The sequence below is a fragment of the Scomber japonicus genome, chromosome 4 (genome assembly GCF_027409825.1).
Source record: "Scomber japonicus isolate fScoJap1 chromosome 4, fScoJap1.pri, whole genome shotgun sequence".
Classification (NCBI taxonomy): Eukaryota; Metazoa; Chordata; class Actinopteri; order Scombriformes; family Scombridae; genus Scomber; species Scomber japonicus.
Genome location: NC_070581.1, coordinates 7,517,362 through 7,544,479, shown reverse-complemented (window position 1 = coordinate 7,544,479; position 27,118 = coordinate 7,517,362). Strand labels below are relative to the sequence as shown.

Below are 27,118 nucleotides of genomic sequence, written 5' to 3'. Positions count from 1 at the left end.
GCCAAAGCCAGGAGAACATTAGCGCATGAAAAGCTTTGATAAAGAGAAAAGATCTGGATATTGAAGGGTGAGGAGCTTGTCTGGGAGATTTAAAAAAAAAAAAAAAAAAAAAGATTTATTATTTTTCTTAAAAGAGGAGGAGGACGGGGGTGGAAAGAGAGGTATAAGGAGTTAATTTAAAACAAACAAACAAACAAAAAAAACAAACATGTTGCCTTCCCAAGAAGCCTCCAAGATCTACCATGACAATTATATGCGCAACTCCCGGGCCATCGGGGTGCTTTGGGCCATCTTCACCATCTGCTTCGCCATCGTCAACGTGGTGGTCTTCATCCAGCCCTACTGGATCGGCGACAGCGTCAACACGCCTCAGGCCGGCTACTTCGGCCTCTTCCACTACTGCGTGGGCACCGGGCCGTCGCCCAGCCGGGATCTCACCTGCGTGGGCAGCTTCTCCGACTTCAGCTCCATCCCGTCCGGAGCCTTCAAAGCGGCTTCGGTGTTCGTGCTGCTGTCCATGGTGCTGACCCTCAGCTGCATTGCCTGCATGGCGCTCTTCTTCTTCTGCAACACCTCCACCGTTTACAAGACCTGCGCCTGGATGCAGCTGCTGTGCGGTAGGTGCTCTTACTATTACCTCTTACACACGCACGCACGCACACACTCACACACACACACGTTTAGTCTATCTTTTAACTCACACACAGATGCAACAACCTAAAAAAAACTCCATTAAATATTGTGTCTTATTTACACATATTACCAATTTGTTGTGCACAGGCAGCCAGGCGCACACACAGCACAACACTGTTGCTGCATGTACTTATCAAGGCTCCTTTGAGTTTATTCTAGACTACACTTTACACCTTTATATTACACATCTGCATTACTGCTGTGGATACTAGTTCAGAAGCACCTTCCAAATCCACCAGAATCTACATCTGGAGTCAGTGGAACCAGCCCTCTGATGCCTTTAAAATGTTTGAAACATGATATTTTAAAAAGTGAATGAATGAATCCCCACGTGTATGGTTTAGTAGTGATAGGATCCAGCATTGTTACTGACTTTTGAGGTCAGTAGACTACTGTAGGCCTTTACTCACAGGCTCGGGTTTTCTTTACAGTAGAAACCTCATAGTAGAAATAAAGTGAAAGGTGTGTGTGTATGTGTGTGTGTGTATGTGTGTGTGTGTGTGTGTGTGTGTGTGTGTGTGTGTGTATGTTAGTCCACACTGACTTGTGTTGTTACAGTTAATTAGAACTGTTCTACAGATTCTCCATCTCTGTAACAACAGGGCTGAGAAAGCAGGAATACATCTGAGTGATTATTCACACCGCCGAAACGTACTGCAAGCCCCCCCCTACCATTGATATTCTGAGGATTCACCGGATTCATCTCTAAAATAAGGCAGCCGGATCACAGCTTTATGCTGATGAAATGCAAATTTCATTCATTCATCCATTTCAGCGGTGTGATGGAGTTATGAATTCATCATCCTGTGGTTCAAGGTTGTATTGCTATTTTGAAGGGATGATTCCAGGTCGATTGGATTAGTGTTTGCAATGGCAGGTGATGTGTTGTCCTCCTGCTCTTGTGGTTAGATTGCAGTTTGTTGGACTGATTGGGATAAATGGTGGTTTCCTAACACATGTGGGACAAAGTGAATCGTGCTGCCTCCACGGAATAGCTTAAGTGTTGGAGAGAAGGGGATGTGTAACATACATATGGACACATGGTGATTCAGTCATAGTAACACTGCAGGTTCAATGTACATTTGGAGATGATTGTAATAGGAATATATTTTGCGACAGCACAAACAGGTCTGGCAGCAAGAATAGGTTGATTTGAATTTAAATTTAAAAAAATTAAAGCATCAAAAATGTCATATATATATCGGCTTTCCTTTCAGAATGCAACTAACCATTATTGTTATTACTGATTAGTCTATAGTACAGTAATTATTTTCTTAATTCATCTTTTGGTCTATAAAGAGGTCTTAAAGCGTTAGTTATCATTGTTATTAAAATTAAATCAATGCACTGAAACAGTAAACTACACTGGGAATTCAATAATTATAAATAACTAAAACTAACTGATCAAATATATATCAAATGTTTCCTATATCACTTCAAAAAATATCAACACATATCATAACAACATACTGATACTGATATATCTGTGATAATATTGATAATATCAGCTGACCAATATATTGGTCACGCTCTAATTGTTATCATTGGAAACCAGCACATGGTCACATTTGAGAAACTGGAAGTAGTACATTTTGATTGGTTAATCGATAAGTTTCAAACTATTTTCTGTTGATTGAATATTGATTATTTGACTAATCAACTAATTATTTTAACTTTACTTTTAATTGTTTATATCAATTTGTTGCCTTTTGGATAAAGAAGCTGATGAGGAACAACTTTTGTTCTGATTTATTGCTACCGCTTCTCAATTTTCTGCTGATTTTCAATGCTGCTAATGGAAGGGTCGGGGGTGGGGTTTTGGGGTGTTGCAACAAAATGCAAGATTGTTGTGTGCGAGAGAAATAACATCTTAATCTACAGTGAACGGATGTCATCGGGCTAAGTGAGTACGGCGACTATGTCAGCTAAAACCAACGTTGCTTTATGAAGAGCAGAACATACAGTATCTCACAGAAGCTGCGAGAAACCATGATCTTCTCCCACACGCACATTTCCAGTGAGCCTCCTGTGTATATCCGACTTCTTTATAAGCTGATCAATGTGATAAATAGGCCAGGCAGAATAGCGTGGGAGTCAGTTTTCTGTATAGAAACAGTCAGCATACTGAATGAGAAGGAAGGAGGAAGAGAGGAAGAGAGAGAAAGACATACAGAGAGAGAGAGAGATCAGCACTTTTTTTTTCTCCTTCTGTATTGTTCTTTTCCTCATCCTCATCTGCCCACTCTGTCCTCTGTTCTGCCGAGTGTGTTGAAAGGGTTTTGGTGCTCTACAATCAGCACGAATCAGACAAAATAGCAGAGGTACAGATTTTTCCTCTCTTTATCCAAATCTTCTAGACTTAACCGGAATTGAACCGAGGTCCTCTTACAAACCATCTAGTAAAACATTGATAAAAGGAGTTAAAACATCAGCGGAAAACCTCACCGGTGCAGTGTGGCCTCATCCGCTGTTGAATATGGGCATGTGGACGTGGATGATGCATCTCTGTTGAGGAATGTTGCATTGCTCTAGAAATGCGATGACTCCGCTGGTTCACATCAAGTGCCTTTCAGCCATCAGTACCCTCACGTTAAAACAATCCATCAAAATCTAGCTGATCTGTCGAGGTGCATCTCTGTACAGCGGGGGGCAACGACCTGCATGACAGCTTTTATCTGTGGTGGAAATGTGCAGTCGCATACATTTGAAGTCATGATAGGGCACTTCAGTTTCTAGCATTTCCTCATGTGTTGATTAGACTTTCAGATGGATTCAATGACACAAATTTAGAGTCTGTTTTCCCACGAAAAGAGACACTATAGGTTCAAATTCAGTCGCCAAAAATGAGCTATAGTTACGTTTGAGTGTCAGACGCCATCTCGTGGCCTAATATGAGCGATAAAAGAGACGAAAGTCCGATGATGTCAATATAAGGTGGGCTTGCAGTTAGTTAGTAAGTAGATGGCAAAAAGTGGACTTAGCTGCAAGAGACCACTCTTTACTTCCTGTTACCAGCCGTGATTGTCTTGTTTTCAACTGTGAGTTAGGACATTTGTTTTAAAACCACAATGTGGGTACTGTTGCTATGATGTCGAAGGCTGCCTAACTTTAAGGAAGTAGCTACCATGTTTTCAGTGATCTTTTTTTTAAAACATTGACTGATTCACAGGCCATGATAGTTCCACATGAAGGTACTATAGTTCATTATCAAGATCTATTCTCCCAAAGCCAACCCATACAGCCAAACCATGATCTAACCCTAACCATAACCAAGTGCTTTGTATGTCTAAACCTAACCAGACCTTAACCACAACTACATGTTTTAACAGTGACTTGTAAAGCGGCATGTTAAGCTCCAATGGTTCATTCTTGAGTGCACGTACTAATAACCTATGTGGTTGTTTAATTTGGAGGTCTTGTTGCACATGTAATATTATCAGTCTTGTTTTAATGACGAAGAACATAATCTATGAAAGACTACCATAGGAAACACATTTTACATTGTACTAGCAAATTAATCTGAATGTCAGTATCAATACATTTTGAATAAACTTTATATATTTAAAATTAAGTTTAAACATATCTTTGTTAGTACAATATTGGCTTACACCTACACTAAGCATTAACTGCAATACAGCACATAACAATTGTTTATTCTCAAATTAAATTTACACCCATGCTTTGCGACTACATGCCAGAGTTTGTGAAACTTCACAAGGTTTTACTGTCCTTCCAGTGGATGTGTGTGAAGTGTGGTGAAGGTAAGTTGACTAATAAGCTTGGCAGATGGCCTAATGCTGTTCACCACCTTGAAAATGATCGTTTAATCATCCGCTCTGCCCTGCTGGGTGTAGCAGCAGGTCCCCTGGCACAGCACAGTGACAGAGTGTACTACAGCAAATACAGAAAGGGCCAATTTGAACTGGTAATGGCCTAGATTTAGGCCAAATGGACCAAAATGGTCAGTTAGGGAGCAGTTTGGGCCCTGATTATGATGGTAAGCTTGTGTGTTACTGCAACAGAAAGGTAAAACAGAAATATTCACCCTCATTATCTATTCACCCCCCTGTCAGCTGGAACTATTGTAGAATTTGAATCTTTGTAATTTTGCTGATTTGCTTCATGTCAGAATTCTGGTTGCGTGGTTCTTCCACAAACTGCAACAATCACATTAAGAGAATAATTACTGAAGTGAACTAATGGCACTTCTTACTTCAGTAAAGTCTACATAAAAAATGAAACAGTCCCTCAGCCAAAACACAAGGATGCTGGCTTCTTGGCAGAGTAGAGTGACACAGTGTGTCTTGGCATCTATACGCTTACAGATGAGCCAGCCCTGGCCTCTCTATATGCTAACTGACCAGATTTGAATAGGGTTAATGCACTTGAAGAGGACTGTAAGTTCCATTTATTACTCTTGGCAATGAAGAGCGTGTATACCAAAAGGCCAAAATGAAGCAATATTGAACTGGATAAAGGTTTACCACTGATTGTAGAGCATACTGGCAGCACTGTGGGACAACAAACAGCAAAACCCAAGCCAAAGGACAGTCTGCAAAAAAAAAGACAGAAAGAATATGTCATATATGCATGCTGCGTTGCATAAACATTCATATTTCAAATCCTTTGGTACTAAAGCAGGGGTCCGTATCATGAAATTGGATAAGTGGGTTAGCTAGCTATGTTTGGGCTTGACTCAGGTTTTGTCTTATTTTTAACCAGTAGATAGATCACCATGGCAACCCATGCTACACATCTAACCTAGTCTGAATTAGCTTTAGCATGAACATTTAATTATTTACAGTCAGTAATAATTATTTACAGCCTTATATATAGTAATTTTCAATCCTTACTGGTGTATTCAAGCTGCCTTGTTATGCCTATGCCTACAACATGAGTGTTCAGTTGCACTGTAACCAAATATAACAGTTGCTCTTCTGTTAAATTTAAGAAAAGTTGTTGTACTAAACCACACCTGCAGTTACTACCAGTGATCATGTGTGCAAAATCAACAAAGACTGAAATGATAAGGATTTAACTTTGACCACCTCAGTCTCTCTTGAAATAATACATTATAGTACACATATCCTGACATAAACAGTACAATGAAGTGAGAAGTAATAAAGAGCAGCCGTGATATTTTTAGCATATCAGTAGAATTTCCTTGATTTCTATAAAGGTTATGTTGGTAATAACACTCTTATGTGTACTGTGGGTTGAAAACAGAGCTTTTAACACTTTACCAGACTACATCTGAATGATTTACAGCTCAAAAAAAAAATCTTATCGCTTATATTTTAATTACTTGTATTTTCCATAAATACTCTACTGAGCATGTGCAAAGTCATATGTATTACTCATATAGTAGTTATTGGATACTCTACTCCTCTACTTACTATATTTGTATCACTTATTATGGAATTTTCTTTGGCTATCAGAAGATAAATGAACAGTAAGACATTAAATGGTTATTTGGTAAACGTAAAACTGTGATGACGTCAGCAGCGTTAGGTATAAGAGTGGGTTAGGTTAGGGCCATTAGCGAATCAACAGCTACCTGCTAATAGATGACTTTCCTTCCATCTTCCACCAATTCTGTCACACTCCCATGGGAAAGTGAATAATGGGGTCATTTTACACTTCGTATCTAGACTAAGCAGCATTTTTCCTCAGACGAAAAGAGCAAGAGGAGGGCTAGATTTCCCAGAAGCACCTGAGGTATGTGAAGACCTTTGCTGCTTGCACCTTTGCATGAATTTAGATTAATTCAGGGGAAAAATGCTCCCGGGAAAAAACTGCGAGAGCTTTAGTTTTAATTCATATTTCTTTTTTTTCTTTTTTTAAATAGTGAAAAGGGCTCTGAGTACATTCAGGCAAGATTTGAGGTTTTTTTCATTCCTACAGAGACCAAAAGGTCTATTTTGTTTCTTTATGTTTCTCATTCCCTCCTCTCTTCCCTTCTCCATTGTTCTTCCTTTACTTTATCTCTTCTCCTCCATTCATTTTCTTCCTCTACTTCTTTTGTCTCCTTCTATCTCTCTTCAGTTTCTATCCTTTTCGTCGAGGTACCGTAGGACAGCCCAGTAGCCCACTAGCCGCTGCAGCTTGATGAGTCCCTCTCTCCCTCCTCTCCTCCGTCAGCTCATTCCTCCATCCCTCCCTCTCGTCTGACCCTGTCTGTTGCAATATTAAACAGAACTAAGCAGGACATGGGCCGTGGCACAGGGGAAGAGCCGTCCTGGGAGAAACGACCTGTCAGTCGCTACTTGGGCTAAGTGTGTATGTGTGTGTATGCGTGTATGTGTGTGTGTGTGTGAATTATAGATTGTAAATGAAAAACAATCCGAAAGATGGAAAGAGATAGTATGTGCCATTAAAGTTGACCGTTTTTATTATGGAATATTACTTCATGTTGTTTTTATCTGCTTTCCTGTATGTTTTGCCATATTCTACAGTAGCCCAAAATGGACAACCCAAACACTGGCTCTAGAGAGAGCCTTTCATGTTTTTTGCAAGTTTCGCAGCCACTGTAGCTTCTCCTACATAGTTGGTATGGGAGGAAAGGGGGTACTAGTTTGGTTGCAATCTGCATCCTACACACTGCTCCTTTAAGCGACTCTAAAAATTATACAACACTGGATGATGCCAGCCATGTTAAAAAAGAGCCATATTTAATTTTCTTACAATCAGTGGATAAAAACAGTTGTCTCCATAAACTAGCTGCACATCTTCACAAGTCAAAGTTTAACAAAATGGCAAAGACTAGTTACATAAGGTCTGAACAATGATTTTTTCTCAAGAACTGACTCTGCTAAATATATGTCAATAGAACTGTTTAATGATTAGTTGCTATATATCAGTGTACCTGCAGAGTTCATAATAGCCTGTAGTTAACTCTGAATAATCTGCCAAATGGCAAATAACATAACCAATACTTAATGCCATAATATGTGAATATTAGTAACTATTTGTGTGTCCCCTTTTTTACTAGGAATGCATCACTACTGCATGACCATTTTTTTATCCGCTAACCATCGGACAAAGTCTACTGTTTTTTAACTGGGAACACAATTAGTTCATGATTGACACAAACTAGACACAGCAGACTTCTGGGGAGAAAAATGTTGTCATCATTCAGAGCATATTTACATTAATATTCACATCCATATGTTATGTTAGTGTGCCTCCAGAGCAGCTCTTTCTAAAAGAAATGTTTGCAAAAATGTTTGCTAAATTTGCTCAAATATCACTTTTCACACTTTGTTGCACCCTGTCTTCTTGCCTTTGTTAAATTTACATGGTTATCATTTGGATTGTAAGGCAACATAGATAATGCGTGTTTTGCACCAACATGCTGTTTTTTACTTTTTAATTGTTATGGAATATGAAACCAGTGTTCACCTCATTCATTATGGTCTGGCAACACCAAACAGCCATTTGGTAGGGTTTACTTTACAGGCAATGGGTGGGAAAGTTAGTTTGTAGCAATTGGATGAGCCTCAGTCAACTGGATCTGCAAAATATTGGCAGGCCTGTCTCTGACTCCCTTGAGACAGAATTAAATGGTTGTATATTCAACACTGTCACCAGGCAAACATGCCGATATTGGGCACAATATGGCATTCAATGATAATGTTTATGTATGTCCAATGCCAACTTTAAAAAAATGTTTGCACTTGGCTAGGGTTATGGAAAGTAGTTACAGTTCATAAAAAGGCAAATGTTAATTGCAGGTCTGTGGCAGGATGTAAAATCCTCCCTCCTGCATTAAACTTTAATGTGCTACATGCTCATTCACAACACCAACCTTCACACATTTACTTTTTACCTTTTTTTTCATTAAAGCCACATTTCCTGTATTTAAACTGGACATAAATTGCGAAGTGTGGATATGGAACATAATTTCTACTAGGGATGCTGGGCTTCTTCCATTCATAAATATTAGATTTAACCCAGAAATTAATGGTTTGCCTACATGGACAACCAAGCGCTCCTCCTTCAATTCGTCTAAACTAAAAGGTATAAACTACCACTGCTTTCAAAAAATGACCCTTATGAAGGTTTTTCTGATCCAACAACATAATTCATCACTGCCTTTCTGATGACCAAAATCATTTAAAAATATATTCATATGACCATTTTCTGGTTTTCCACATCTTTGGGTAAGGTTTGGCAACTAAAACACCTTGGTTAATGCTACGGAAAGATTGTGTGTGGTTAAAAGACAAAAAAAAACAATGTTGTTTGGTAGAGGACAAAATGCAATCAACTGTATGAAAGTCACATGCTTTGTGGTCCCAAACATCCACACCAACCATCTCCTTATGAGGTTTTGCGGTGCTAATAACGTCACCCTACATCGCTCCAGATGGACAGTAGTCATAATATGCACAGCCACAAGAGGTCCTCGTCTGGAAAAATGTAAATGTAGGTTGTTTTAAATGTTTGAATGAAACATGAACATGTAGAAGTATCTTTCCCTCATTGTGCCATCGTGTCCATTTTTGCTATTGCCAGCAGCAAGAAGTACACATATAGTATATATAAGTACTTAATGCATTGAAAGGAAGCAACGGAGCAGCAGAAAGAGTGTGTAACAGTGTGTGAGAGAGAAAGGAATAAGAGTGAGTGAAACACAGCGAGTGAATGAGTTAGTGTGAGCATGTGCTCCTGTGTGTGCGTTTGTGTGTGTGTGTTGAGTGTATGGGTCTGCATGGCCACACACGCGCCTGCTCACGTGAGCATGTAAGACAGCGGGTAAATGTGTATATGATGGTGTGAGAGTTGAATTATTAATCAGAGTGTTTTCTTTCTCTTCTCTGGAGCCAGTGTAGTGTACGTGTGTGTGTGTGTGTGTGTGTGTGTGTGCGTGCGTGCGTGCGTGCATGTTGTTTTTTGCTGCACTTGTAAATGTGTAAAGACATGCATTTGTTTGTGGGTCTGTGTAAACCCTCCTATGTATGTGGGGTAGCACCAGTGCATGTATGTAGATAAATGCGCCCACGTGCATGTGTTTCCAGCAGAAGCTAAATAGATGCTGCAGTGGTCGAGTTAAATATAGAACTACTGAGAGAGAGAGAGAGAGAGAGAAAGAGAGAGAATGAGAGAGGGGGAGAAGAGTTTCCCGGGGGATATCCCTGCCCCCCTCTCTCTATCTCTTTCTCTCCCTGAGATTTCTGTCCGGCTTTTCCCAACCAAACGTACATGTTTTAATTATCAGGCGCTTAATAAATAATTCCAAAGTCACCGGGGTGTTTCTAAAAATACCCTGACAGCTGAATAATGGATTCCTTTGACCCTTCTCAGCATTGTCACTCAGTGTGTGTGTGTAGGAGAGAGAGACAGAGAGGAAGAAAGAGAGAGCGAAAGACACTAAAGCTTGCTGATAAGACATATAAAATAAGGGAAAAATGGAAAGTATCTCTGTTATACATCATCCATAAACGCTTCATTACAGAATAACACACTATATACTCACACCTCAAAAAGGGTGTATTGTTAATTCTCTTTTGTTGCATCAGGCTTTATATTAGACTTTAAAGAGAAAAACAATCTGCATTTTTCTGAAGATGATGATCATGATCATGTTATCGAGAGTGTTTTCATACATACAGTAATTTACTATACAGCTAATTAGACCAGATGTCATTTGAATACATTATTCCTGCAAAATAATATCAATACCCTTTGTGTTCTATCAGTAATTTAGTTTGTTGAGTATTTTTCTGATGTTCTTGGAGTGCTGTGCAGTGACCGAGCATGCCAGTGTTTGTTGTGTTGTTCCAGGACTCATCCACAAGACAGCTGGACGTTGATGGACAGGTTGCTTCCGTGGGGACTGAACCTTTTCCGTCAGTGTTGTCAGCAATTATCAGTTTGGGATTGACTTGTCCAGGTTTTTTAACAACATAACTACAAATTGTTGGAACTACTCTCCACTAAAAAAATAGTCCCTGTAAAAACTGTTACCAGTTAATTATCCAGGATAAAGAGTTGTTCATGAAGATTTTTTTTTTATGTGAATTTCAATGCTATAAACACAGCAATCAATATTCCATTCAACTCCATTATACTGACATAGCAGTCAGAACCTGGGCAAATAAAACCCAAATTAAATGCTTTACTGCTGTCAAAAAATTAAACAAATATTTTCTATTGAGGCTTTTAGACTTCGGTATGTACCATGTCTGCAGTGATAGACACTGCTTCCAGTAAATAGGCACAGCCAAGGTCTGATATAGACAAAGGGTCCTCCCACCTATTCTGCTCTACTTTATTACTAAATAAATAGCCGGCAATCAAAATCAAAGCATTATGACATTCAATAATATACAAACTAAAGTACTGCGGGCTTCATAACTCCCATCAACACTCAAAACCAACTTCATACCCCATTTCTAGAATACTAGCTAAATAAACTTTTACTTTTTTCTCAACATAGATCATGTAGATGCAGTTTAATTACTAGTTTGACTGTCCTAGATATTTAATATATTCAGTAGATATATCTTTTTACAATCATATTTACAACCCTACTTTGCAAACCAGTTCAATGGGATGGTAAACACATTTGTGCAATCAGATTTTACCAATTATTTTCATGTTAGTTTTTTTCTTTTCTAATGGAAATAGTGACCAAAATGAGTCACCTTCATAGATGATTAAGAATTAATAAAAATAAATCTATACGCATGGACAACTATTTAAACAATCCTGGAAATGTTTCTGTATTTTTATTATTCTTGTTTTTTTAGATTTTATGTCAGCATGACTTAGTCCCTTCAATCTGAATCTTTTTTCATAGCCAATGCAAGCATAAAAATAATGTGCCTTGGTGTTTGCTCCCAAAAAAGCGCATCACAGAAGAATAAAACATTGTTACTATAGAATTAAACATTAATTGAAAGAGACTATAGTCAGTGCAGTAAAACCATCACAGAATTAAAAGAAATCCTGGCTAAAAGCTTAAAGCTATAAATTTTAACGTGACCTTCTAAATCATTGTATAGTGTTCAGGGAAAAAAATGCATTATTAAAGCAACAAAGACTGTCCACAGCATGTATTTTTACAGTGATAAATAGTGGGGAAAACAACACTAAAATACTGTGTGCAAAGGTTCTCTCCTGGTTCACTGAGATACTCTTCCTCTAGTTATGAATTAGATGGACTGCCAGAGGGGAACGCTCACTGATCCCTCAGTATATCACAAAACTGCTGCGCGTGGCCCAATGAAAGACGATGCTTGGACTTGTGCGATGACACATTATATGGTTATGTGCAAGCCTCTGTGCGCCTGCCAATCCTCTTTTCAGATACGGGACCAGTGCCAGCAACTTCCTCCTCAGCGGGTGAAGGACACAGGGATGAGCGAGGAAAAGATAAAGGAAGAGGGGAAGAAAGAGGGAAGGTAGCAGAACGAGACACCGTGGTTTTAAGTCCACAGAGAAATTAGTTTGGTGAAAGTATGCAAGGTTAATCATTTGAACTCTAAAGTGTTAATAGTCTACGTGTAAACTTGAGAATAAAAAGCAAGTCGGGACTTGGAGAGAGTGGAGCTCAGCTCACATTCCCCAAATGTAATTAAAGTGGAGCGTTCCCCATAAGACTTGCATTCCCTATGCAATTTGACCTACCACCAGGTACGAGGATAGCACTTTTGTTTTTACCCCGTAGCTATATCTCATAATATGTGTGAGCTGACCATCCCCATTCTCTTGCCTTATTGATATATGATGAATGTGAAATATTAAACAGATAAATCTATTACTTAACACATTACTTCTATCTGCATTTATACTACCTGAATACACCTGTCTTTTGATGTCTAGAAGGCTTTCTTCTTGTTAGCTAACGTAACTAATGGGAAGAATGTCTTCTAGAACCCCTTTAGCTAAGATAGCAGACTGCTATCCTGTCAAGCTGATCCATGTGTTTATATGAAAATTAACAGACAGAAAATATGTTATCAATTTATTATACGTTGTTGCCGTTCATGTTGATACCCATAAGACTCACATTCACTTTGCAATCCAGTTGGTCTGCCATCAGGTACGGGCTCCCAGGAAAATGAAGGCTTGATTTACGACTCAAAGGGAGTGCTTCAAGCGATGCACAACCAAAAGGGGAAGACAATAGCGCTTTTGTTTTCGCCGGAAGCTAATAGTGATATGTTAGGTAGCCAACCTCTTTCTTTTGTCTTATTGCTAATATAATATAATGACACGCTACTTATATCTATGTACGCTACATTTTAGTTGCATTGAGTATACTACCTGAATACACTTATCTTTTAATGTCTAGAAGGCTTTCCTCTCGTAAGCTAATGTAGCTAATGGCAAGAAAGGAAATCCGTTAGCTGAGCTAGCAGCCTTACAGCCACAGAATACTGAATCAGTATCCAGTCAAGCTGATCTACTAGTTCATATGAAAATGGAAAGACAGAAAATATTTTATCACTGTTTCTTTCATTTTGTCAAAACATGAACATGCTACAAACCCAGTTTGCTTTTTTCAACACATACTTTCTATCTGCTTTCATGTCTGCAATATTGACTAAATGAATTAACAAACGCACACTTTTTATCCTAATGTCTTCTTCGTTACCACACCACACATACATTGATGTCAGCCCTTGCTGCAGTTAGGCTACTTGTTTGTGTGAAAAAATAGCATTACTCAAACTGTCTTCAAGGATCAACACTGACGAAAATGGGAGGCGATAGCGGCGCAAACAATAATACAATTTTTAAAATGCTGGGGGGAGGAGGTTAAAAATAGTGCGTTTCCACTTTAATTAATGACAAATATATACATATATATATATATATATATATATACATATATTCAGAATTGACGCACAGAGAGAATGCAGTATACAGTAGGATGAAAAAGTATAACAACAGAATGAATGAGAGGGGGAAACAATGGAGAGCTGCCTACATGCCAAATGGGCCAGTGAACCCTGGCGGCTGCAACATCTCGTAAAGTGCCCCCTCAGCAATACACACATACACACACACACACACACACACACACACACACACCACAGGCTTCATCCCAACTCCAATAAAAGCTCATATTAGTGAGGAGGCCGTCCATTAGAGGGATGGAGGACACCAGGCCAAGGTCTAGACAAAGTAGCAGAGGGAAGGGCAGACCTCAGACAGTTTTATTACATTATAGAGCTGGACATGGTGATCTCTTAATGCAATCATGTTCACACCTTTTCACTCTGCTGATCTGTGTTGGACTTCAGACAGCAGGAGCTTATTTCCACAAGGCAGCCTATGGTTTGAGTAATTTATAAGAGCTTATAATTAAGTTTTAAAGTAAAGACTTTAAACAACCAGGAAGACTTCTATATTTTAAGATGGTCATATGAGTTTTTCAAAAAGGTCAAATGTTTAAACAAATCACCAGATAAGATGTAAAATGACATAATTACATTAAAATTACATTAACAGGCAACACCCTGGTAAAACTAACCTAACCAGGATTTAAAAGTAATACATAAAATATCACATTCTTCTTCTCTTCACAAATGAAAAGAATCAAAAAAGCTAAATAAACTGCACCATTGCTCAGTTTTGTACACTCAGGTTTGCCACTATAGCCTTACTTGGTCTGGTATGACCAGTAGCTTATAGTGGCTAATATTAGCAGACTTTAAATAGACAATGCTGTATATGACTATGTAACTAAGTCAGTTTGCTGACTTTGACTCTTCTCTACTCTGCTACTGCTGTGTTTTAGCATTAAGTATCAATAATGATGATGAAGATGATGATGATGATAATAATAACAATGATAATAATAATAATGTATTCATCAGATCATTAATTAAATTCAGATGTTGACGTGGAAACCACTACAAATAAAGGATGATTATTATTATTATGATAATTATTATTATAGCTATTATTATGATGATAATTATTATCATTACCAATGTTAATTTAATTAGGGAAAATTTGAGCCAAGTCAGAGGACGGGTTCAAAATGTTTCATGTCTGTCTTAAAACAAGTCAGGTAACCAAATGAACATTGAAACAGGTTTTTCTTGCCATGATCATTTCTCCATTTTCATGAAATAAAATGATAAGTAGCAAAAATAATACAATGTAATTTAGCCCTAGAATTGCTGCTTTTATTGCACCAGAATAACTGTAATAATTGCAGTGTTATGAACGTAATTATGCGGTAGAACATAATTTCACCATGTTATTACCAACAAGTATTGCATCCTTTTATAAATAGGCTAAAAATAACATGTTTTTTTCCAATTATAACTCTATTGTGCAGTTGTGAATGGACAGGATGTTTGTGGGTGCGAGCTGGAGAGCCATATAAATATTGAAGTAGTGGGCGAGTAATGGTCAGAAATTCACCAGGAGGGGGGAGGAGTGTGATTAAAAAATAGTGCAGGATTCTACTTCAGATACCTTTTAAATGCATTTTGTACAAAGGGACACATTTAAAAACAGCAAATGTGATTTAAAAAGGGATGAGGAATACTATAATATAGGTTCAAAAATGAATAAAAATGGTTTGAGTTGGAGAAATGAAGTGTACAGACTATGGCAAATATGGAGTGATTTTGGACACAGCATATGACTCTATGTTACAAAAATGACATCACTTTAAATCATGGCAGTTTGTGTGCTGCTGGACACTCAGCATTAGGATGATTTTGAGCTTGATTTTCCTTGATTGGAGATTCATTGATATCAATTGTATGTAGATGCATCAATCTGAATGTTAGAGGAAGCAGTGTGTATCTACATGACTGTGTGTGTGTGTGTGTGTGTGTGTATTGGAAATGCATGTACTGTATTGTAACTCAGAGCATACGCCACAGTGTTGGATGGAGTCATGGCTGTGTCCACAGTCAAGCTGCTCAGGAGGAATACTGTGGAGCCTGAAGCTGCTCCCATCAAAAATACTTCACACACGCTTATACATAGCACATTGATGGTATTTTTAGAGCTCTTATATAATCATTTGTGGCTGTTTGTCTAGAATGAAAAAAGGATCCGTGTGGACATGTAGATAAGAAAGTCTGACAAAATTGTTATGTAATAAGTCTATAAATATCTTTAAGGCACTATAAATAAATTGGCGCACAGTATATTTAACTAGTTGGATCACGAAAGTGTCTTGGCAAAGAATTTCCAACTGTTTTCATTATTCTGATCGACTTTGATGCTTTGTTTCTAACAGCTGACAGGCTGCGAGCGCTCCGATGAAAAGAAATGACAGGAAGTGATGAAGTGAGATGAAAAATGATACAGACATAATAGAGTGTAGCAGCAGTAGCCATCCAGCTCTCTTTCCCCTTCCTTATACGACTCGTTTTTCCCTTTCATTCTTCAGCTCTGTTTGCTCCCACCCGTCCTCCCCTCTCTCTGTTCGATCCCTCTGCTTTCCGCCTTTGAAGTTCCTCCCCTCCAAGTTCAGAATGCAGTGTCTTGAGAGAGTAGAGGGGAGGAAGGAAAAGGGGGAAAAACCCCAACAACTTCAAAGGGCTTTTCTTGGGTTGTGGGAAGGTGGGGGTTATTTTTAGACTGGTGGTGCCCACTTAAACACTTGAGTTGTAAATGGAGGAGGGCAGGTAGAGGAGAGGGCATAGGTAGATTAAGTCACGTGAACTGTTGTTGCTCGGTGCTGTAGAAAGTGTTTTTCTCTCTTATACCTTATACCTACAGTAATTCCTTTTAGGAATTAATGTATCATTGAAAAATTGGATAACCCTATGAAAATTGTCCATGACTTTATCTCAGAAATATAACTGTAGAGCTTGAAATAGCTCACAAGGTGGAAATTATAGTTCTAGATACACCTAAAATATACACAGAGAGGGGTGTTATGGATAATCATAGGGCTGATATAGGCTAGAGGTGCTGACTAGAGGTGTTAGTTAGTATATGTTCTAATGTATCTTCAACACAAATTTAGGGCTGGGTATCATTTCAAAAATGACAATACCAGTACCAAGATACCGATACCAATTGAGTACTTCATTCGATACCCATCATGTGAATAGAAGCATTAAATTACATAAAATGCCACCACTCCTCCACAACTAAATTATTTGATTCATTAAACAAATGCATTTTGAAAGTCTTCAAATGATCAATATTTATTAAATTGAAGAACTCTTGCGTTGATTGGCTATGAGCAAGTCCATGTAAATACAATTGATTGCAGGTATCGTTTGATTGGAGACATTTTCAATACTATTTGGTACTCTATACCTTTAAGGTCTTGGCCGAAAAAAATCGATACCTTAAAGGTATCGAGTACCGATACCCAGCACTACACAAAATCTTTAAAAGCTTATCAAGAAAATGCAAAGTAAACACAATGTGTGGCAGCTATTAAATTGGTAAACAGTGCTTGTATTAGGGGCGTGCGATATATATCATCTAATTGTTGTTTTAAGGATGTGCGAGGTGACTTTATCGAGTATGTCCTTCACTTTGCCAAAAACAATCAAAAACAGCCGTCCTTGCATTCATTGCTGCTCGTCTAAAACAACTCATCTACAAGCTACGAAAGCAATGCATTACATCATGTTGATAGTTTGTAGATCAGTCATGGACCGACTATTTATTCATTGTATTAAGAAGTGCTATATAGGGATAGGTATTGTTGTCAGGATATAAAGTGACCTGAAAATAAGGCTTTGGTCATATTGCCCAGCCCTACCTTGCATACCCCTAGTGTTATACTGAACCGAACTTAAAGATGTAGTGTGTACAATTTGGTGGCATCTAGTGGTTAAGTTGCAGACTGCAACCCCCACCCGCTCCTTCTAAGCATGTAGAAGAACCTATAGCGTCTGCAGGACGGAAAAAGGCACTCTCTAGGGCCAGTGTTTGGTTTGTCCATTCTGGGCTACTGTACAAACAAAATGGCAGGTTTCATGCAGTAAGACCCGCTCCCTAAGTAGATATAAAGGGCTCATTGTGTGTAACCCACCCTAACCCTAAACCTAACCCTCTTATTTTCAGGTGATTATACACTAATTGAAACATACTTGTGAATTTTATACAGAGTCTTCCAAGTCAGTTTGACTACATTCTACACACTGCTCTTTAACAGTTTAAACAAGCAATTTGACCAAATTTACAACTGAACAGACAGAATCAAAGCTGAATGTCTGGGAAGTATGAATGCTGATGTGTTTGCTTACTGACCAGCATACTTAATTGAATCCATCGCTTAGCATAGAAAAAAGTGAAGAAACTGCCCAGTCACTGACAACAAATCTTTAAACTGAGCTGTACAAAATGATTTGATTCAACACAATGATTCTAAATGTCCACCTCTAAAGAGTTACTACAATGTGGGTTCTATTTTTTAGCCATTGCATTTGGTTGAAACTGGCAGTTGGGATGATAATTTTATGAATTGTCTTTATTTTTATTTTGTAAATAATACATTCAACTGACCTGGTCATTTGAACTCTCTTCCTTGTTGCCCTTATGGACCTATTTTAAGCAATGTTACATGTACGCATTCTGAGATCTGAGCAATGTGATGATTATGGTCTTATCATGTCAGGTCTCATCTTGTTGTCTGAACAAATGGCCAAATGTTTTTCTTACTCATAATTATTATAATACCTACATAGTAACATTTATTTTACATTGAAAAACATTTGATTCAGAAAACCTGGTTACCACATGTGTTTTGGGGTGTTGAAGCAAATTGGTGACTCCACATTTGCTTCACCAGATATATTGTACTGTTTTTTTGGAGTTAATAAAAAAGTATTTTAAAAAGGGAAATGATGGTTAATGAGCTGCTCTGAGGCTTTAGTATTTTGCCCATCTGGATTCTTCAAGTAGATCAGCATCCACATTTTCAAAAAAAGCCCACACTCAATAACTTTGAATGGTTTTCATGTAAGACAGGGATACATTCATCAAAAATGTTACCTGATGCTCATTACCCAGTTAATGATTTTATCATCTCTCATCTATGTTAATATCTTGTATGAAGGTCATAAAAGAAGCTAATAATGTGATGATTTCCCACGATGATTACTTCCATAGCTCTTCTATTCTCTCATTACTTACTGTATTATCGTCATTAGATCCTTTCTCATTACACTTTCTCATTACGCCTGCAATCATGTTGTCAGAGGAGCAGTCACATTTTTGTACATCTCAGCTTGAAATACGACTCCTCATATTCACCCCATGTTCTGCCTTTCACAGAGAGGTGGTGACTAATCTCATATCCTCCCTCATCTGTTGCCATGAGTTCACCACCCACCATTTACTTGTGATGGATGGCGAGTCGGTGAAACAGAGGGTCTTCAGAGGGAATCGCTAATGTGACAAGGTTCAGCCATATGACTAATGGAGTTCACTTTAATACACTCAGATCCAACACCTTCAGACCCTAAAAGCACAACATGCCTCTTGTTGAAATTCATTCATGTGTAAAGTGCTCGTTTTTTCTGATATAGGGCACAAACATAAGCAAAATCTACAGGCACAAACATGTATGGTCATCACTAGTACTTTTTTTCATGGCATCAGTGAATCACGCCAAAATATGCTTTCAATGTTAGCTGATACAGATGTGTATCATTTCTGCAGCTGCAGGTGTACTGTACTATACCAGCACATCTGGTTGTGCCATCTGTTAATAGTCAAGTGTAATTATTTAAATTCCTGCTTCTGCTCCACTTCTACATATTTTAAAAGTCTCATTCATATCTAAGTCCAATAAACATAACTGAGCCCATTCAAAATATAAAAAAAATATTTATAGATAGAATTATAGATAAACTAATAGCATATATGAAGAATATATTTGGAACGCGTTTGAGCCATGACCTAGCTAACACATAGATAAATGCTAACATCAACATGCTAACACGCTCCCAAACGTCTTATAGTATCTTAGTTTTTACCATTTAAGCAAAACTAAGCTTTACTAGCTGGTTAACTTAAAGCTAGTTTAGCTGTGAGTAAAAGTAAACCAGCTTTTCTTACAGCTAGGCAGCCAGGCTAATTTGTCATTAGATGTGCAGGTATTTGGTTACAAACCAAGGTACTTTACCTCTGTGGGGTTTTTTTTTTACATTTGTGTTATTACAAATGTCAATGGGACAGAACCTGGACGCCCCAGTTTAACTTTGGCTCTCTATCCTCTGTTTAACATTTCAGCCAGCTATTGTGTTCAAATGCCACCCAACATCCATCAATGTAAATGCACAAATGGCACGCACAACACTTTAAATATTCACAATTGCACACCAATTGAGTTCCAGACATGAAATCTTTTGAGCATGTATTGGACTGAAGCGTAATAATCACAGACTCAGCCAAATCTGTCTGACTTTTCATGTGTATCACAAGTGATGTTGCCCGTGGAAAAGACATGTCTGGTCTGGAATAAAGATTCAGTGTGACGCCTGCCATGTATGTTCCCCATTTCCCAGTGGAGGCCCACTGCTTTACTTACAGCCCCTCAGGCACAGGCTGACTGCTATTTAAACAGTGCTGGTGAGCAAGGGATACGGCATAATCAGCTCCCCAGTGATGCTCACTTTGATGAATGAGCAGAGGTGTAAAGTATAGATTACCGTTTTTGTTGTAGTGTCGAAATTGCATGTATGGATTTCCCTTGAGGGCTTTGTAGTCTGTGTGAAAGTGCCTGTGTGTATGATGTATGTAATGCCTGCTTTTGTTTGTGGATGTGAGAGCATGCATGTGTTTCTGCACATGTTTAAATGTTGTCTCCAGGTGAATAATGTATACAGGGCATATGTGCATGTATTCAATCTTTCTTCTGTCTCTACAATTGGAAAGCTGCTGGCATTCACTGACTCTGCTCGCATCAGCAGTGTTTAAAGCTGCAGTAGGCAACATTTTCAGGTAAAACTACAATGTGATCAGCATTAATCACAAAGTGTGTCTGCAAACAAGTAAATCTGCCCATCCCTGCTAAGTGAGACTTGATAGAGCCACATTATTTACCCAAATTCGATTTGAGTGTTGAGTGCAGACACTTCTCTGCACACAGGAAGTGACTAATGGACAGTAAGCAGTGAAATACAAAGCTGGACTCATCGAGATTATTTAATTTGTCCTCTGCCTGTCTTGTGTTCTCATTTTCCATTCCTTCTCCATATTCTAATTGATGAACTGTTGACTCAAGATGAAATTAGCCTATCAATACTGTTTGGACCTAGCTAAAAATATCAGTAAGCCTGGTGATCAGATATATTTTGTGTAAGTCTTTTGGCCTGATATCTTGTTTATCTTAGTTCTTGATGCTTCTGATTGCCCTAACCATGAGTACAATTACATCCTTCCCACCAGTGTTGTTATCAGTTGAGATCGAAACTGCAGTTGTGATTGCTGTTAACTTGAATTACTTAAGAAAAATGTTTAAGAATTCAAGATTCAGGAGTTCCTTTTTCTGTTAATCGATTTACAACAACTTTGGGTAGAGGTGGGTGAAACACATCATGATTTTTCATAATCATAGTTTTGAATGTAGCTGGTTAGCTAGCAATGTGGCTAAGGAGGTTGACCACTTATCACCTCGGGCAAGATACCTGAACTGCTCCTGTTGGTCAGGTCATGGCCCAAGAGGTAGCTTTCTGGCTTCAGTACGTGAGTATATGAATGGAAGAATGTGCATCAAATAGTAAAGCGATGGATGGATGGATGCCATTTAACTCTGTCCACTGAGCTCTGATTAGACCTGAACTGATTCTCTAAATGGCTGAAACGGCCATCAGTCGGTCCCAGATATCTATGAACCACTGAACAAGTCGGAGATGTGGGTAGCGATTATTATGTAATGATTAAATAATGAAGGAAAAATGACACTGGATATGATGACATTAAATCATCAACATCATTTAATATCCCAGTTTTTCATCTGTTTGTTTTCTTACTTTTAAAGCCTATTAGGGGAAAGAGTTGCTTGCAGACTGTAATCACATACTTAGTGAGACCAGTCACCTTTATTTATGTCCTGTTTAGGGTTACAATGTGGTGTTAATGTCTTTATGGACCCTTTATACTGACAAAATTGCTAAATGTAACTTTCTGGATCCACTCTATTGTTCACTGGTGTAGAAGAGATCAATTAAAAGTACTATACGTACCCTACAACATCTCACTTATACTGTAGGCACTAAAAAAAATAACTGCGCTATCACCATCAAAGGGCATGAAGAAAAAGCTGGAATCACTATGAGATCTGAAGTCTCTCTGCCCTGTTTGGCATCCTTTGGCATAAAACAGACCGACCAACACTGCAAACATTCACTTGCTCTGTGTACATTACTGGCGTCATTTTGACTTTGTGCATTTGCTGCAATCTGAGGCCATCAAAAAGTCCTCTTCCTTGTTACCTCGCTCTATCTTAGTCCAGGATCAATTGTACTATCTCTCTATTTCCTCACCCTTACTTCTTACATCATACTTCATCTCCCTTACTCTCTCTCGTCTTGCCTTTCCTGTCCTATCCTGTCTTTACATCCCACATATTCATCTCCCAAATTCCAATACTTACTATAACCGTCCTTATCCTCTGTGTCCTGCAGGAGTGTGCCTGGTGCTGGGTTGCATGATCTTTCCTGACGGATGGGATGCCGAGGTGATCCGGGACATGTGCGGGGAGCAGGCGGGGAAATACTCCCTGGGCGACTGCTCTGTACGCTGGGCCTACATGCTGGCCATCATGGGCATCCTGGACGCCCTCATCCTCTCCTTCTTGGCCTTTGTCCTGGGCAACCGGCAGACAGACTTCTATCTCGACGACTTGCAGACAGACAACAAAGGTAAGTAAACGATTACTGAAATACAATGCTTTAAAAGTATGACATTATTATTTAGCCTTTAGATTTTATTACTTACCCATTATCCATTCATTTTTCAAATCAGCTCTGATTATGTTTGGTCTGCCATTGATACTTTGTTTGATCAATTTCTGTTCATTGAAGGATAGGTTCACAATTTTTCAAGTCTGTTTTAAACACTAGTCAGGTGTCCATATGATGCCTTGCTAATACTCATATGATGCAAGTTATCAGGGACAAAATCCAAATGGCTTCTGTCTTGCATGGGACACATAGTTTACAATAACTGGCAGATTTATCACTCAAAATTATTTCAAATCTTTGAACCACAAAAACTGATTGATTTTGTTTGGATGAACCTTTACTAGCATATTGTATAAACTGCAGCTAGCTTATTATTTTCAAAATGTGAATCATTTAAAAGTTTCTTAAATATGGACTTAATGTACATGAAATAGTTAAACTTAATTATCCTCATCAGTTTATGATCAATGCTGAAGATAAAGATCATTAGCACTTTTAAAAAATAAAATCATTCTATCATAAACATGCTTTGAGGAAAAGCATACTTGGACAAACAGCACAAGCATAAGACTTATGCTTTATTTATAGTATATTCAAACAATATTTTTCCTGGTTTTAAAAGTGACGCTAGGTTGCTGTAAGCAGTAAGTTAGTTAACCACCAATGCTAACAATTGCAGCTAATGTCACAACAGTCAAGAACACTGTTGTCCGTTCCTTAAAGACTGTGTAAAGTGAATTCAGACATTTTCTTCTAAACACATTAAATATGTCATAAATGTATTTCTGAAAAAGGTGTAAAAAGCATTTCAACCATTTAGATTTGAATTGTGGAGCTAGGCTTCACAAACTGTGTTTCAAGATTTCTGTGTTCAGGATTTAGTGGGCGGGTCTGATTAGCATAAACCCGCCCCTGCTGTTGTAGAGGTATAAATACATTCAGCACACACACTACTACTACTACTACAGTCTACAGTTAGCCAGTTAGCTGAGTTAGCCGCCGAGCTAGCCACCGAGCTAGCAGCCGAGTTAGCTGCCAACACAACAACACACTTTTCTTTGGTATGTCAAACTCAGAACACATATTTATTCTTACTTTACACAGACTTTAAAATTCTGCCCTTATGTTTGGAAAGGTGATGAGAAAAAGCATACAACCCCTTAAACTACTGAGATAGTGAGTATCACGCTTACTAAAGCCCCATTAACACGCTTTAGTACATCAAGAAATCACAAACTTGCTACAAAACCTGCTGTGGCTAATTGTGGTTGCTAAGCTATGATTGGACAACAACTGTTTGGAGGAGGGGTTTAGTAGACATTCAATTCACACTGATGTTTTTTTGTTTTTGTAGTTTTGTAGATATAGGATTAAATTGAAAGAATAGAGCAATTAACTACATTTTTGCACCATGACCATAATCTGCTTTCAGTCAGTGAATACAGTGAATAAAGTAAGAATGACTTGGAAAGGAAAATAAATAAGAGAATAATGTAATAACTCAAAGCTTTCAATGGAGGGTTAGTCAGTCAGTCAATCTTCCTTTTTTTCAGTGGGGCCATTAACACAAACAACATTTGCCCAGTTTAAAAATGACTACACTCAAACCTGACCTCAGTAACTCCAGCCAAATTGCTCTCAGTGCTGTATTCAAGAGTGGGAGAGAGTCCCCCAGAGTGTTTCTGACAGTTTTCATGATGTTGCATCAGGACAGTTGGATCACATTGTTTTAGCTTTATGAAAAAGGAGAAGAGGAGGACAGGAATGGCAGAAGAAGGCGGTGAAGGGGCAAGGGTAAAAGATACAATCCAAAACAATAAAAAGTCTCCTTACATAAGGATTATGTGTTCGACTCTATAAACCCAATGTGCAACAAAACAGAAGGAAACAGAGCGAGGCGGAAAAAGAAAGAGATCTATGACATAAGACATAGTAGTCTGAGAGCTATACAGACAGATAGAGAGCAAGATAGAGTAAAGGAGAGAGGAGGAGTGAGAGGAAGAGACTGAGAGATAAAGAGAGAACAGTGACATAAGATGTCTCAGTTCTCCGACGGTCTATCTCCGTGATGGTTTCCATGGTAACTGGAGATATTCCAGGGTGTGGGCGTGTCTTTCTTTTCTTATCTGATTAACCTCACTGACAGTCTCAGTGATTTTACACATTTAATGCATCTAATGCTTCATCAGCTGTGTGAAGTTCCTTTTTTTTGGTTCCCACTTTCATAGAGATCAACGTCCCTTTAGTTTATTTATATCTACGGGCCATGAGAGCATTTGTTGTCCATAGAAGTGACAAAGGTGAACTAGTAAGCTTCCTGTGAGGAAAGACTATATCAGCATTAAGCTAACAATAAGACAGATATGAATATAAAGTTAAATATTTACAGTGCTGGGCACGCAGATGGTCGAGTGGTTAGAGAGCATGCCACATACGCAGCCGACCCTGGTTCAAATCCCGACCGGAGGTCCTTTGCTGCATGTCACACCCCCTTCTCTCTCCTATGTTTCCTGTCTGTCTACTGCTGAATAAAGGTAACTATGCCAAAAAATAGATATATATTTACAGCGCTACAACATTTTAAGTAGAAATACATACCATGTTTCTTCAAATAAAAGATGGTAGTCAGCAGGGTCCCTGATAATAGTCAGGGGCGTGGTTGGCACAAACAAATGAAGGCTCCAAAAACAGGCTGGGGAATTACAAGGGTGGATAAACTCCTGGTACCTGTTACATAATGTGCATGCAAGTAAAGCATAAATAGTAGTTACCTGGATGTAACTACAGTTCTATGAGTACATGTGTAGCCCCTTAGTCGACCATCAGAGAGAGAGGAGGGGGTGGAGGAGACTTTATATATTTTAGGTAGGAGGATAACAGTGCATATTTTAATAATAATGATGATAGCTACACTACATGAGCATGGGTAACCAGGGTAACTTGGTTAAGGTACAGTTAAGTGTTCTGGGTGGAACTCAAGTGCTAGAATTGTACATGTAGGAGATTACACTTACTTACTTACTTACTTACTTACTTACTCAATGTTATATCAAAAACTTAACACAGCAAATGGAAGCAATAAAACAAGGAAGCCTGACTAAAATATGAGTATATATACAAATCAAACAAAGGGAATCAGAAATAAAGGCCTCTCTCTAATATAAGCCTGCCTTTAATAAAGGCCTGGTATCCTCTACAGTTGAGGTAAATAAAGGCCCTGGCCACTATTTGAGATAATAAGGTGAATCAAAACAAAAAGTATGGAAAAGGTGGACATAAGGTGGACATAGGGAGTGAATGAATGTATTTCTTTCATCAGTAAACGATGACTGAAATGCTTAACTCACACTTACATAATCATATCAATGTTTTGCACAAATATGCACTTTTTCTCTGTGTATGCCAACGCTTTTGTTCTTTTTTTGTCCTTGCAGATTTTGCTGTGTCAAGGGTAAGTTGACTTTTGCTTCAGATATTTTGTGTGCATTGTGTTTGAGGAATACATTACAAGTGCCTGTGCAGCCACATTAGCTGACGGTGCTGGCGGATGTCCCTGTTCGCCACTGGTATTCATCAACTATACCACAGACCATGAACAACATATTATATGGCGACTTATTGCTGAACCTGTACTATACAAGAGTACTTTAGCAGTTTAGTATTGCACTCCTGTAAAGTTGGGGGGTACAGATTTTAGAAAAGTTGTCACCTTAACGGGACTTGAAGTAGAATCCTATTTTTCATTTTTCTCAACAAAAATCAATTCTTATATCCAATTAAAAACCAAAACGTACAATTCATATGTATAAATATGGTATATGTATATACTGTATACCGGTGTGTTATTGACTGATGAATGAAAAATGCAGCAGATCTCAGCTAACATGTCAATTATAGGATTGGAACACTCACACCATGCCATGAGTAACTACAATCATAATTTGGCATGGCATGAGTTTTCCATCCAACAGAATGGAAAAGTTAAAAAGTCTTGTTTACCCCAATGACATGTTGACATGACATGATGATAGTTGAAGACATGTTGTCATCTATCATACTGTGCCTGTGTCATCTTGTTCTATTACTGGCTGAAATATTGAAAACTGATCCACAGGAGGATACAAATAAAAGCATTTGTACACAAAGTAACAGTAAACAATGGCAGTTGGCTCTAATCTCAGGGACACATATGGTACTGTCCAAGACAGCACTTTGAATGTACAAATCACCTTTCAACTTTTAAAGAACTACGCAAATTTGTTGATTATATGCATACGAGTGTCCTTTAAACTTCAAATGTCTGATAGTGAAACAGATTTGTAGTTACTTAATAAATTACCCTGATGACATCACTTGGGTTATTTTGTCAAGCTTGACAAAACCCAAGAGAACACATATTCAAACAGTTTTTACCAAATTAGTAGCACTCCCCATGACTTTTAAATCGATATTAATTTGTAACATTGGTGGAATTCTCCTTACTTATAAACCTTTAAATCTGTTTTTTCCAGATTGAGGTTCGGGACAGAAGAGAGCCACGGTATGGAGTGCAGCGTCTTCACTGA

The 27,118-nt window shown here is 38.3% G+C and overlaps 1 protein-coding gene across 1 annotated transcript; it reads left to right on the top strand.

The window, feature by feature from the left end:
* Positions 1-27,118, top strand: LOC128357494 (LHFPL tetraspan subfamily member 4 protein-like). The gene is made up of 4 exons (XM_053317853.1): positions 1-617; positions 22,275-22,511; positions 25,988-26,004; positions 27,065-27,118. The coding sequence occupies exons 1-4, from the start codon at positions 209-211 to the stop codon at positions 27,116-27,118; spliced, it is 717 nt and encodes a 238-aa protein (XP_053173828.1). The 5' UTR covers positions 1-208.

Bases quoted from the DNA above. Each gene is read 5' to 3' on its own strand.
- LOC128357494 (XM_053317853.1), top strand. From the start codon at position 209: ATGTTGCCTTCCCAAGAAGCCTCCAAGATCTACCATGACAATTATATG. The intron at 618-22,274 runs GTAGGTGCTCTT...TGTGTCCTGCAG, and splicing joins CTGGATGCAGCTGCTGTGCG to GAGTGTGCCTGGTGCTGGGT.